General features: G+C 39.0%; 1 protein-coding gene across 4 annotated transcripts in view; it reads right to left on the bottom strand.

Moving 5' to 3' along the window:
- The window catches only part of DYNC2H1 (dynein cytoplasmic 2 heavy chain 1), a 376,065-nt gene that overhangs the window by 312,520 nt on the left and 50,104 nt on the right, over nucleotides 1-13,441 (bottom strand). For all 4 annotated transcript variants that reach the window (XM_025893740.2, XM_025893745.2, XM_073903659.1 and 1 more), the window contains exons 34-40: nucleotides 12,214-12,396; nucleotides 10,446-10,669; nucleotides 9,574-9,689; nucleotides 6,514-6,713; nucleotides 5,123-5,387; nucleotides 3,666-3,873; nucleotides 703-832 (exon numbers count right to left, since the gene is read on the bottom strand). In XM_025893740.2, coding sequence (XP_025749525.1) covers nucleotides 703-832; nucleotides 3,666-3,873; nucleotides 5,123-5,387; nucleotides 6,514-6,713; nucleotides 9,574-9,689; nucleotides 10,446-10,669; nucleotides 12,214-12,396 — 1,326 coding nt within the window. The remainder of the gene's footprint in view (nucleotides 1-702; nucleotides 833-3,665; nucleotides 3,874-5,122; nucleotides 5,388-6,513; nucleotides 6,714-9,573; nucleotides 9,690-10,445; nucleotides 10,670-12,213; nucleotides 12,397-13,441) is intronic.

Below are 13,441 nucleotides of genomic sequence, written 5' to 3'. Positions count from 1 at the left end.
TGTTCACATTTCTCAGAAAAGCAATGACACAAAAACCGGGAATAGCTGAAAAATTGTGTAGAACCTGTAAAAGTCCTCCCTGTCTGTGCATGTGAAACTGCTATTCAGGGATTCAAATTCAAAATCAAGTGTGATCACCTTTTTAAACTCTCCTGGAAGACAGCAATACTCTCTTCATCTGATTTTGATGATCTTTTCACACCTCATTTTTCTCCATTAGGCAAACCCTCCCAAGGAAGGAGTCTGTCCTGCCTTGTCTAGTGATATGCTTGATACGTATGTTAGATATGCAATAATGTCTGCACAAGCAGTTCTTAATAATATTGTAAGTAACTCGCCATCCCTCTTCTACTTTAGTATTACCTTGACGTTGTTTTTAGCATGAAATACAAGCAGGCATTTACTGACAGTGAAATGTGACAGTAACATCATTTTGCTAGTAAACAATGGGAGATTCCACTATTCAGGATTTTTAGGTAAGCAGTGCAGGACATTGTAGGTGAGAGAAGTGAAGTGTTTTAAGACACCATAAAGAAAGTTAAGCCAAGACAAAGAGCGGGGTAGCAGGGAAGACACCTACTTCTCACTCTGCCCCCAGATTCTGGCTGAGATCCACTAAAAGGCAGCTATCTCTAAGCAACACTCTTAATCACTGTACTTCTGGCCTAAATGATTAATTATGAAATATTATGGCTAACTTACCTGCTTCAGAACCCACTGTAAAGCCTTTTCAAAGTAATCTCCAATCCAGTTTTCAAGATTATTCCTATAATTAGGAGGCTGATTCTTCAACCAAGATTTTATCAGAGAATTAACATCTGTCTCTTCGTCACTGAAAAAGATTAATAAGCATGGAAGAAATCACGTAGGGAGATACTGTCAGGGGCGCCTGGGTGGCTCAGTCAGTGAAGCGTCTGCCTTCGGCTCAGGTCATGATCCCCGGGTGCTGGGCTCAAGCCCCGTGTCCGAGCCCCACGTCCTTTGGGCTCCCTGCTCAGCGAGGAGCCTGCTTCTCCCTCTGCCCCTCCCCCCTGCCCCTTCTCAGTCTCCAGCTTTCTCTCTCTCAAATAAATGAATAAAATCTTAAAAAAAAAAAAAAAGGAAGACACTGTCAATTTTCTCTCAAAATGAATTTCTGCTCCGATAAACATTATTCTACACTGGTATTGTATCTGCTAGTATAAGAGTTAACTTTAGTTATTTCTCTATGTACATGTACATGTTAGTTACGTATACACACACACACACACACACACGTATATGCCATTTTCTGTAAAATAAAGCAAATAAATTTTATCTATATTATAAACACAAAGAGGAATTACATACAGATTAGCCAAAAAGTTGTCTAAATCCTTAGGAATAGAGAAATAGACAATCCCAAATCCCATCTCAGACTTACTGAAACAAAATCTTCACTTTAACAAAATCTCTGGGTGATTCAAAAACACAGTAGAGTTCAAGGACAGCTGCAACTTAATACAGATCTTTAAAAATATTTTTTTCTTCTTCTCTCTCTCTCAAAAAAAGCCAACTACCTAAATTCTCATGCCACTATTAAAACTCAAAGATCTAAAAAAAGAAAAAACAAAACCTCAAAGATCTGTCAAGTAAAATACAATTCCTTTAGCAAAACACCTCATTACATGAGTAACATTCAGTGACTGAAATTAAATATAATACTGACATCTTATTCAAAATTATATCTTAATTATAAAAAATTATGGTAAAAATAATTCATAAACAATTTTAGAATAGACAAGGGTTCATGATTTTGCCACTTCTTTCCTACTCTCTACCACTATAACTACTGAGCCCTTGAATTTCTCCTCTCACATTTCTATCCAGGTAAAAAGGAAAAGAAAAATGGGATGATCAAAAGTAAATACGTGGGGCGCCTGGGTGGCTCAGTCGTTAAGCGTCTGCCTTCGGCTCAGGTCATGATCCCAGGGGTCCTGGGATCGAGCCCCGCATTGAGCTCCCTGCTCAGCGGGAGGCTTGCTTCTCCCTCTGCCTCTGCTGCTTCCCCTGTTTGTGCTAGTGCTCGCTCTCTCCCTTTCTCTGTCAAATAAATAAATAAAATCTTAAAAAAAAAAAAAACTTAAAAAAAAAAGTAAATACATAAGTTACATTAGATCAGCTCCAGTCTGAAAACCAAAGACTCTCGGAGCCCCTGCAGAATACAGACTTTGTGGTCAACGGTGTCTCCCCAGTGCCTATGGCAACTACACATCTTGGTTTGTCCAGGACGATCCTGGTTTACTGTCCCAGCATAATTAACAGCATTCTCTTTCACTATCAGAAGGTCCTCTTTTGGCCTATAACATAGCAAGTGCTCAACAAATGAAGAAATGAAACCTAAAACCAAGGTACAAGCTAATCAAAAGCAGCAAAAATGTTACCACGTATTTGTATTTTTCATGCAATCATATACATTCATCATGCCTCTCACAAACAATATCGGGTTCACCAACAATTTTTAAATCCCGTGCAGCAATACATGGTCTGTCTTTCTGCTAAATATCTATGGCACTCTATTTACCACTTACGTCACTTATATTCTACCTTGTGATATAATTGTTCCATTTATTTTATCTCCTCTTCTTGAAGGGATGCTCCACAAAGACAAGCCCTCTGTATTAGTCTTATCCCTTTCTTGCTCTGTCTCTCCTAAAATGCCTGACTTAAAGTCACATACATAACAGGCATTCAATAAAGATTTCAACACTTAGTTATAAACTTCCCCTTTATATGCCACTTTTCTCACCAGATTATAAGAGTATGTTGAACAAGCAGACAAACTGTGTGAGACAGCTACGAAAGTTATAAACACAATGGTGTATCTTTTAATAATACCTAAAAATTTTAATTGGAGTTCATGACTATTTAATTTAAATGTTCCCTAAAATACTAGCAAAGAAGTAAGCAATTAATTTTGGAAACAATCTGAACCAACTTGATAACACCAAAAATGGCTTCAAACGGTGCTAAGAGAGTAGGGCATTTAGCATTTATATAGACCCCTAAGTGTCAAGTTCTAAAACAGCAATTCAAAAAACGAAAGAAAGCTTTCTAATTACTCATTTTGGAAAATGAAACTGGCTGTAATGTCTATGTTCTGGCATGAAACTATTATACATGATATCTAAAATTAGTTTATTCTTCATTTTTACCCCTGAAGCAAATACACTGAGGAAGAAAGTAAAAATTAAGTCAGGAGGTTTCCAATTTGAACAGTGAAAGGTCACTTCCCTAGGTTGGCCTAGGTTGGGCCTAAAATTCTATGAATCTAAGATTCTATGATTCAAATATTGCTACTTAGTTCTGGATTATCAGCCTCTAGTTCATAACCAGCTTCTTCACTTCTCTGCACTTGTAACATTTAAACAAAAGTAAGAGAAAAAAAAGAAACAATGAAATACTTGCTGTCTCACTGAAGCAAACATAATCCTTAGTAACTATAATACACTAAACACTGAAACAACTGAACTGCAATAAAAGTTACTCTCTGAATGAAGTAAAACCTAACGGAAGAAGTTAGTAAAAAACGAGGAAACACATATTTATACATCATTCATACAACACTTATTCCACTTAGCTACGAAACCATACCAATAACTGAAGAATATTCTCACATCACATAGGCAAGCGCTCTGATGGTTTACCTAAGAAAGATCATTCCCATTCTAGATATTGTGGCTGGCGAGGCACAACTTAAATCATGAGTTTCAAATATAAAGTTAACATTTGGGCCGAACTGAATCCTTTCTCCACTGGGCATGGTGAGGAGTCGATTGTCATCCAGAACAGAATTCAGGGACTCTATCCATTCGGGGTCAATATCACCATCACATATTATCCATGAGCTGACATCTATTTTCAAAACAAAGAAGTGGAAGTAAAACAAAACTATACGCAGTGATAACAACTAAAAATAAGGAATCAAATAACCATCTCTTACTCTTCAGAAGTAACTTCCACCAAGTGTTATTTTATATTATGAAGAGCTAAAGTAGAACAAGCTGAGATTTTCCCCGTGACTCTGCATTGCAGCCGAGCTCGAGGACTCATGTAATAACACCCTACCTGTCCCTCAGCCACATGCCCTGTGATAATGCTCTACCTGTCCCCAAACATACAGAACTAAAGGAAAAGATGGTTTGCAAGACTGGGCTATTTCCAGTCCCATGACCTTGTGAGATATTCTCCACACCTTTGTCTTCTACCAGGTCATAAGAATGTAGTATCTCTTGTAGAAAAGACAGGAAACCCGTTTTTAGCATCCTACTTGAGAAATACAAAATTCGCCCATCAAATCTCTTTGATATATAAAAAGTTGACTTCAAAGGGGAGAAGTAGTGCTGTGTACACAAGTCTTTTTGGAGACAAACCATTTTTTCAAATCCATCCTCCCTAAGATGAGAATGGTTTCAAGTGTACTTTGAGACAATTCAAACAGGATAATATCACCCATAAAAATGTGACAAGTCAATACAGGCAATATTTGGTTTTTACTGAGTGTGATATTATTAACCACAGTGAAAATGAAAAACTACATGGAAAATCTCTTCCAAGGTCTCAGTTCTAAACCCTTCCCTCACTGGCTTAGAAAAACAACTTTTAATTATGACCTAATAAAAAGTAAGAAGTCTTCTCAGATTCTGGCCAAAAATCCCTTTAAACACCAAACCAAAAAGCTGAGAGCAAGATGATTACCATTTTACGACTTAGATTTTCAAAATGATTCAAAACACTGTATTCCAACTCATGAGTTACAAGTGTTTACACACACGCACACACACCAATTTTAACCCCAAATAAAATTTGTCATCTTATTCGTGAGGCAAAAATAGATTTTCTATTTTTTCAGTAAATTAATCTAGTTGTGAATTGCAACTCACCCAGATTACTCCAAGTTTCTATTATAACAGAAGTCCCTATTCAGTCTAGATCAACACGACAGCACATCTGGGGCCCCTCTGAAGTAAATGGTCAACGTACACCATTTACCAGGCAGTTTATGGTTATGTGTAAGACTTTAATAAGAACAGCATTAAAGACAAGTTCTGTCATCTTCTAAAAAGTACTAAGGAAAGCAAGGAATCACAAAATACAGACCAACCTTGAGGTTCTCGGACCACTTGGCGAGCGCTGTTTGTCAAAACGCCATCAGACCATTCCCTGGTATCCATGTCAATATGGCCTAACAGCTGATGTCGAGGCATAGCTTTGGGATTCATGGTATACTGTTTGACCACTCTGCCAATTCTACACAGCGCTGCCCTTAACATCCTCCACAGCGTTGATTTCCCAGCACCACTTGGACCAACAATGACAACTCCCATTCTTTGGCGTAACTGTTCATACAATTCTAAAGCCTTCTTGATCTAGTAGAAAAGAAACATGTTTGTATATGATTTATAGTACACAACCATAGTTCTGTTCTCATTCTATAACAGTTGTTCTATTCCATACATATAAAATTAAAGCCTTTGATTTCTTCAGTGGAAGATACAGCCTTAAACAAAATGACACTTCAGGATCGAGTCCCGCATCGGGCTCCCTGCTCGGCGGGGAGTCTGCTTCTCCCTCTGCCCCTCCCCCCTCTCATGTGCTCTCTCTCTCTCTCTTTCTCTCTCTCAAATAAATAAATAAAATCTTTAAAAAAAAAAAGACACTTAAATAAATCTGAGCATGTTTACACCATGATCTTTAAATCCAGTATTTCTTTAAAAAAAACAAGTATACTTTCCAAGTCATTCGACAATATGTTCATTATTTTACTCACTCATTCAAATATAATATATGTATTATTTTATTCATTAGTTGATTCATGCATTTATATCCTGTATCTCTCAAAAAAAAAGAGGGAAAATGTTCATCTTGAACATGTACTTGTGCTACATAAAAAAAGCTACTAAAAAGAATTTCTCCTAAGAAATTGTCAAAGTGAAACTAAATCATATGTAATCAATTATCAAAAATATATATGATGGATCTATTATGGGCCAGGCTCTGTAAGAGGCACTAGGAATAAAATGATGAACAAAAATAGACATGGATCCCACATTCCAGGAACACTGTATCTGGTGGGGGAAAATCAATATTAGTCAAATATACAATTAAGCATTAATAAGTACATGAGAAAGAAAAATAATGAAACACACAGCAAGGAAACTTCATCTGGACTCAAAGATCAGGGAAGGCATCCCTGAGTAAGTGAGATTTAAATGGAAAGATAAAAAGATAAAACAGTTAATAAGGAATTAACTAGGAGAAAGGATCAATATATTATACTCTTTTTTTAAAATTTTAATTTGAGAGAGAAAGAGAGTGCAAGCGGGGGCAGGAGCAGAGGGAGAGGGAGAAGCAGACTCCACACTGAGCATGGAGCCCGATGTGGGACTCGATCTCATGACCCCGAGATTATGACCTGAGCCAAAATCAAGAGTCAGATGCTTAACCAACTGAGCCACACAGGTGCTCCTATTACAAAGTAATCCTGATGGTTACCTGATTAGGTATGATTTCATAATTGGCCTCCTCAAACACTTGCTGTAGTGCAGAACTCAGTTCACCATATTCCACTTCTTTAAAGTCAATCCCAGGAAACACATCTTTAATCAGCGCATCAAACCGTGAGCAATCAGCAAACGTAAACTTTGACATTGTATTAAGTCTCAACGCTTGTACCACAATATGACTTTCCTCAACTGGAGAAAAAGTTTGATTTTAAAATTATTAGTTACTGAATTTAGAAAGTTTTAATGACTGTAAACACAATTTTCAAATACCATGATATTCGTTACCAGTAATTAAATGATGTGCTAGAATTTAGTGACAGTTAAAGCCCTCTGATACCAAGTGAATTGACAAGCTTACCTTGCTATCTTTTGACCACTGAGAAATAAGGATCCCTAAGTACAGTTCTGGACTCTCTTCCATAGAATTTGAGTCCCAGGGTTCCCAGACTTTAATTAATAATAAAAATCCTCGGGGCGCCCGGGCAGCTCAGTTGGTTAAGTGTCTGACTCTTGCTTCCAGCTCAGATCATGATGTCAGGGTCCTGGGATCAAGCCCCGTGTTGGGCTCCGGCCTCAGCAGGTAGTCTGCTTGAGATTCTCTCTCCCTCTCCCTCTGTCCCTACTCCACTCATGTGCATTCTCTCTCTCTCTCAAAAAAAAGAATCTTAAAAAAATAAAATAAAATAGAAGTTGCCAGCACTTATAATTTTATAGAACTTTACTGCTTTTATGTGATCCTTCAACAATTGTATAAAGTAAGAAAGTATGACATTATCCTGGTTTTCTAGATGAGGATATTAAATCTCTAAGGGTTTAAGTGATTCACCGGAGACAGCAGAGCAGTCTAACAGCTGGGACTCGCATCCAAATCAGCGAAGTGCAGACTCAGGTATCTCCAAATACGCCAGGACTGCCTCCCAGAAGTTTCAGTCCTGAGACTGAAACCAACACACTGAGCAACAGTCTTTAATCAGACTTGCTCAAAAGTGGTTCATAAACCCATCCCTAAACCCAATGTAAATGCTACCATCATTGCAAGATTCTTATTTTTTCCAGGATATTAATTAGGTAAGATATACCAATGAAGGCAGGAAACCCCCTGCAGGCTGGCGTTCCTCTGGAGCTGCTGAGTGTTTCCATGTCTAAGTGCGTGCGGAGAGGCGTGGGCACAGCAGAGCCTACCCCAAGCAGCCATCTGATTACAGTAAGCCATCTGTAATCACTACAGGTATGGTTTCAGTGTCTCTTAAAAATCAGAGAGAGACAACAGAAAAATAGTAATTGAAGTAGCTCATCAAATGATTTATCTTCCCTGGCACAGGCCAACCCAATAATAGAGCTAAAGCAGCTTCCTTTCTTTAAGATGTATACTTAAATCACTTAAAGCCTGAATAAATCATTTTACATGGTGTGTTTTTCTATGCTGACTTACTTTCAGCGTTTCAACTTAGTTTAAAAAAAAAAAGATTTTATTTATTTAATGAAGAGAGAAAGAAAGGGCAGGTAAGAGGGAAAGAAACTCAAGCAGACTCTGCACTGAGCAGGGAGCCCAACTCGGGGCTCGATCCCAGGACCCTGAGATCATGACCTCAGCCGAAGTCAAGAGTTGGACACTTAACCGACTGAGCCATCGGGCCCCCCCAACCTAGTTTTTAACAGCAATCTACAGAGCTGAATATTTGGCCTTTCATAAAGGCACACAACCATGGGTGGGGGAATCATTTATCTTATACAAATTGGGGGAAAAAGGTGGTAAAGTACAATAAAATGTCATGAGTCTGATCTGAATGAATGATTTGATAAATACATTAAGTAGGAAAGAAGAAACAAATCTTATTTACAAAAGAGTTTCAAATAATATTTGCAGATATTCCCCCCTCTAAGAGATGGAGCTTAATCCTTGCCTGCCTGTCTGAAGGTGAGCCACATTTAGTAACTAGCTTCCGAAAAGTGTAGTAGGGAAGGGGGAGAACAGTAATTTCACAGTTATTATTCCAGCGGAGACACCTGGCAAATTCTGAAATAATCCAGGAAGGTGAACATCAGCAGTGACGTCATGCAGTCATTGTGCACACACTGATACAATGTTAAGTTAAGTTAAGATGGGCCCTTCACCTCTCTGGTGTTCTTTCCAAATGTTCAGAACCTGGTCTCATCATGACAGAAACACCACGACAAAACCCAGACTGAGGAAGAGTCTACATGACACATGACCTGTACCCAGGAAACAAAACCAAAGCAACTGAGAAAGTGTCAACAGCGCCAAGGAGACTGAGGAGACATAACAACTGGAGGCAACGAGGAGCCTTAGCCTCGATCCTGGAGCAGAAAGAGGGCATTAACGATAGAACAGGTGAAGTCCAAACGAAGTCCGGACGTCAGTTAGCAGTAATATGCCAGCCTCAGGTTCCTAGTTTTGGCAAATGTACCATAATAAATGAGAGGAGACAATGGGAATGCTATCTTTGCAACTTTACTGTAACTTGAAAACTATTCTACAGTTAAAAGGTATTTTTTGTAATCAAGTTTTTTGTTTTTTAAAGGGTAATTTTGCTTGGTATACTATCTCTTTGAAAGAAAAAAATCCCTGTAAGTTTCTACGGTTGTTGTTTTCAGATGAGAGAAATTCTCAGGCTCTGCCCCAGACCTACTGAATCAGGAAGCTGGGCATAGGGACCCCACACCAGTGTTTTAACAAGCCTCTAGGTGATTCTAAATGTACAGCAAAGATTGAGGAGAAGCGGACTAGACTGTCCCTCTATATAGCACTACTGTTTAGTATTTAATGCACATTTTAAAGTTATGATAGGACATTAGGTAAGAATTAGGGAAAATGTGAATGAAGTATGGACTTCAGTTAAAAAATAACATCAATATTGGTCTACTATTGTGATAAAATATAGCATGCTAATGTAAGATGTTAACAACAGAAACTGGGGGCCAAGTATTTAAAAACCATCTTTATTACTTTTCTATAAATCTAAAAGTGTTCTAAATTAAAGTAGTTGCTTTTTTTTAAATAAAATTGTATCTGATTAACAAGTCCTACCATTCTGTTTAATGCCACTTTTCTTCAGCTGCCTAAGAAGGCCTCCACTTCCTCTAAGAACGGTCTTCAAGGCTCTCAGACCCCAGTCGTAATGTTGCTGAGGTGTCAAAAGTTCCCTTAAATAGACACAGAAATCACAAAGCATCAGATAGCTATAAGAAATTATTTCTATCGCTGTATTTAAAGAAATACAGACTATAACTACGGACACATAGAAACGAGTACTGATATTCCATCAATTTACATAAAGAACCCAGTCATAGGACATGATCATTCCAGTGAAACACTGAAGATGGCCGATTCCCAAGGATCAGGGTAAAGCTGTCGTGACCTGGCTAATTACCTTCCTGAAGACACTAAAGGACAAGCACTTGTGACTATTATCCCTCAACTGTTCAATCCACCCATCTGGCTCTCAGTTTCTGGCACTCCAGTTCTCACCAGCTCTTAAGTAACATGAACCAGAATTCTAGGTCACCCAAAGAAGCTAAAAGTCCATTGCTATTATTAGAAACCATTTCTATTATTAGAAATAAGACAGATGAAAAATTGTGGAAGATTCCCTCCAAAGAACAGTAGGCTTTGAAGGGTCTGCTGATAAATTCATTCGATCAAGATCATTTAGCTGGAGCACCCCCATAAAAATATTTTGCTGAAAAGAAGTGAGATCAAATTAATAGCATTTAAGGAAAACAAATAGTTTGGAGTCAGATGTTAAACTAGAATCTCCCCTATCGATACCTTAAGTACAATATAATCACCAATATGAAAATCACTGAATAGGTACATTGGACAAATGTGAAAAATGATCGCTAATCCATAATCAATCACTGGAACCAAAAAATATAAAAATATTTGAGAGGAAAACTCACCTGGAGAGATCGAAGATAGCGACCAATTTTCTGCCCAAGACTTTGGCATCCTTGAAGCCTTCTGAATACAGAATAACTTCTGCAATAAGTTCATTGTCTGGACGAGACATGGCTACTGGCCTGAAAAGCTGTTTAAGATTGTCAGGTAGCTTTTGTCTTCCTCCATAACCCTTTCCAGCAGGATTCATTGTGATAAAAATTCCAGAATTAGAATTTATTTCTACCTGAAATGTTAATTTAAAATATGGGCATTAAATATTTGTAACTATAAATATAAAATGGGTTGCTAACAGAAATTTTATTGTACATATTTCTACACACAAATCTTATACCTTGGCAAAAACATACGATAACCTCCTTAGGAGCAACACTATTTACAGAGGTCCCTTATAATCAGTTCTGTGAGGTGTCTATGCTTCCTGAAAGCCTCCTTGTTCCAGGCCCTTTGCTGGGTACACAGAGACAACACAACTCTGAGCAGAAGTCAGTACCAGTTTATGCCCTCCAGGAGCTTACAGGCTATAAGCAAGCACCATGTGATTTGTGCTGTAACAGGGGAGAGCAGGGTACCATGACAGTACCTGGCAGGAGCATCTGCAACAGCACACTTCAAGCCAAATCAGAGTGTGCAAAGAATGAATGGGAAGCAAGCAGAAACACCTAGAGGAAAAAAAATCTGGCTCTAAAGGAAAGAAAGGAGAAAGAGAAGTGGTTGGAAAGATGAGTGAAAGGAAGGTTGCTTATGTTTTAATTAGATCAAATATTATAATTTTATTACACATGACACTGTATGTTACTAAAAAGGACAAGAGGTGGTTATGTTTCAAAGCCCATGAGGAATGGGGAGAAGAGGGAGGGCTACTTCTATCAGGGTGGGAATAACAAAGACACGGTCCCTCGGAAGGAGATGCCAGAGCATCAGTGGAAAGACCAGTGCTGACTGGAGAAAGGACAATTCCTTCAGCTCATTACAGGAGGAAAAAAACTCAGGGTGTAAGAAAGGAAATTCTGACAGCACAGAGGTAAAAACGTAACAGTTTCTTTCTTCTTTATGAAGAGGTGAAGCAGCACAGAAATAACATATTAATAATTTAGAACCGGTCTTACTTCCCGGCCCTGGCCTGAAAAACCCGTCCTGTGAAAATGTTATTATGGATTAGAGGATAATTTCACAGGTCTTTGAACTTTCCATGTTTTCAACATTATACACTATATAGAGAAGCTCACACTTTGTACACAAATAAGTTCACACTGTCATGACGTGAATATGTATCTGTGATGGGGAAAAGTGAGGAAGGGAAAAACAGCTAAACACTTACTGTTGTAAGATCCATGCAGAATAGGGATCAAAAACACGAGCCTCAGACTGAGACAGACTCGGGGTCAGTTCCCAGCCCCAAGACTTACCCCTAACTCACCAACCATGCTTTCCCCGTCCATCAAGCGGAAAACGTGCAGCAGCCCCTCCCTGGGAGGATTCTGACGGGTGCTAGGTGAGACGGGCCCGGGGGCACTGCAAACAGGGCCGGCACGGAGTGCGCGCCCAGGAAACAGGAGCAGGTACAATTGGAACGGAAGTACTCAGGACCCAAATTTTGAAGGTGAATGGAAAAGGGAGACCGAAAAGGGGTGAGACACCTCAGACAATTCACAGGTAAAAGGTTTAACGGGGGCGCCAAGAGGAATAAAGACAGAATATGTGCCTAAGGAGGAGTAACGAGAAGTCGTAAGAAATATCTGAAGTTTTAAATCCCCAGCGTCTCTATACCTCCTTGCCAAGCAGTTCGCACACAGTCCTGTGATTCTTCAGAGCATCTTGAATTGCCTGGATCTGCATAGACACTGCCGAAAGCACAGACTCTTCCAGTCTATTGAATTCATCAAGACAGCCCCAGGCCCCACACTTTACCAAACCAACAAAAATTCGTCCCATGGACTTCACATCGATGCCCTAAAAAATAACAGCAAAAATTATATCCGTGAAAAAATAATTAGGATCTCTCATAATAATTTAATACTTTGATATTTATGGGCAAGGTGATCATTTCACCTACCTCTGCCTCTTTTGCTCTTTTTTTAAGTACAGATTAAATAGCTACACTTTGCAGGGTGGTTTCAAACAATAAACAAAATAATTCATGTGAAAGTGTTCTGGAAAATACACATAACTAAACAGATACAAGATTTTTAGTTGTTCTTTAAGTTGAAATATAAATCCTACACAAAATGTTTTGAAAATGGTATTTTCAAAATGAATCTCTTTTCCTTTCTGTTCACTATTCTCCTTACTAAAAACATTTTTCCTTCCCTTCCCCTATATTCATTTGTTTTGTTTCTTAAATTTCACACGAGTGAACTCGAGGAAATAAAGTGAGGGTTGCTGGAGGGGGGGGAGGGATGGGGTAAATGGGGGATGGAAGGAGGGCACATAATGTAATCAGCACGGGGTGTTTTGGGGGGTTTTGTTTTAGATTTTATTTATTTGACAGAGAGACAGAGAGAGAGAGAGCAGGGGGAGCAGCAGAAGGAGAGGGAGAAGTAGGCTCCCAGACAGCAGGGAGGCCTATGCGGGGCTCGATCCCAGGACCCTGAGATCGTGACCTGAGCTGAAGGCAGGCGCCTAATGACTGAGCCACCAGGCGCCCCTGCACAGAGTGTTATAAGCAACTGATGAATCACTAATTTTAAAAAAACAAAAACAGGGCACCCGGGTGGCTCAGTCGTTAAGTGTCTGCCTTCGGCTCAGGTCATGGTCCCAGGGTCCTGGGATCGAGCCCCACATCGGGCTCCCTGCTCTGCGGGAAGCCTGCTTCTCCCTCTCCCACTCCCCCTGCTCGTGTTCCCTCTCTCCCTGTGTCTCTCTCTGTCAAATAAATAAATAAAATCTTCAAAAAAACAAAAACAAAAACATTTTCCTACCCTCTAACATAACCCTTCATTCTGTATTTAAAATTATTTATTTGCACTAGTTCCCTTTAGAAAAGTTATGAGACTAT

The sequence above is a fragment of the Callorhinus ursinus genome, unplaced genomic scaffold (assembly GCF_003265705.2).
Source record: "Callorhinus ursinus isolate GAN/ISIS: 27379988/994484 unplaced genomic scaffold, GSC_fseal_2.0 scaffold19, whole genome shotgun sequence".
NCBI lineage: Eukaryota > Metazoa > Chordata > Mammalia > Carnivora > Otariidae > Callorhinus > Callorhinus ursinus.
The sequence above is the reverse complement of the archived record's forward strand: the minus strand, read 5'-3'. Positions and strand labels throughout refer to the sequence as shown.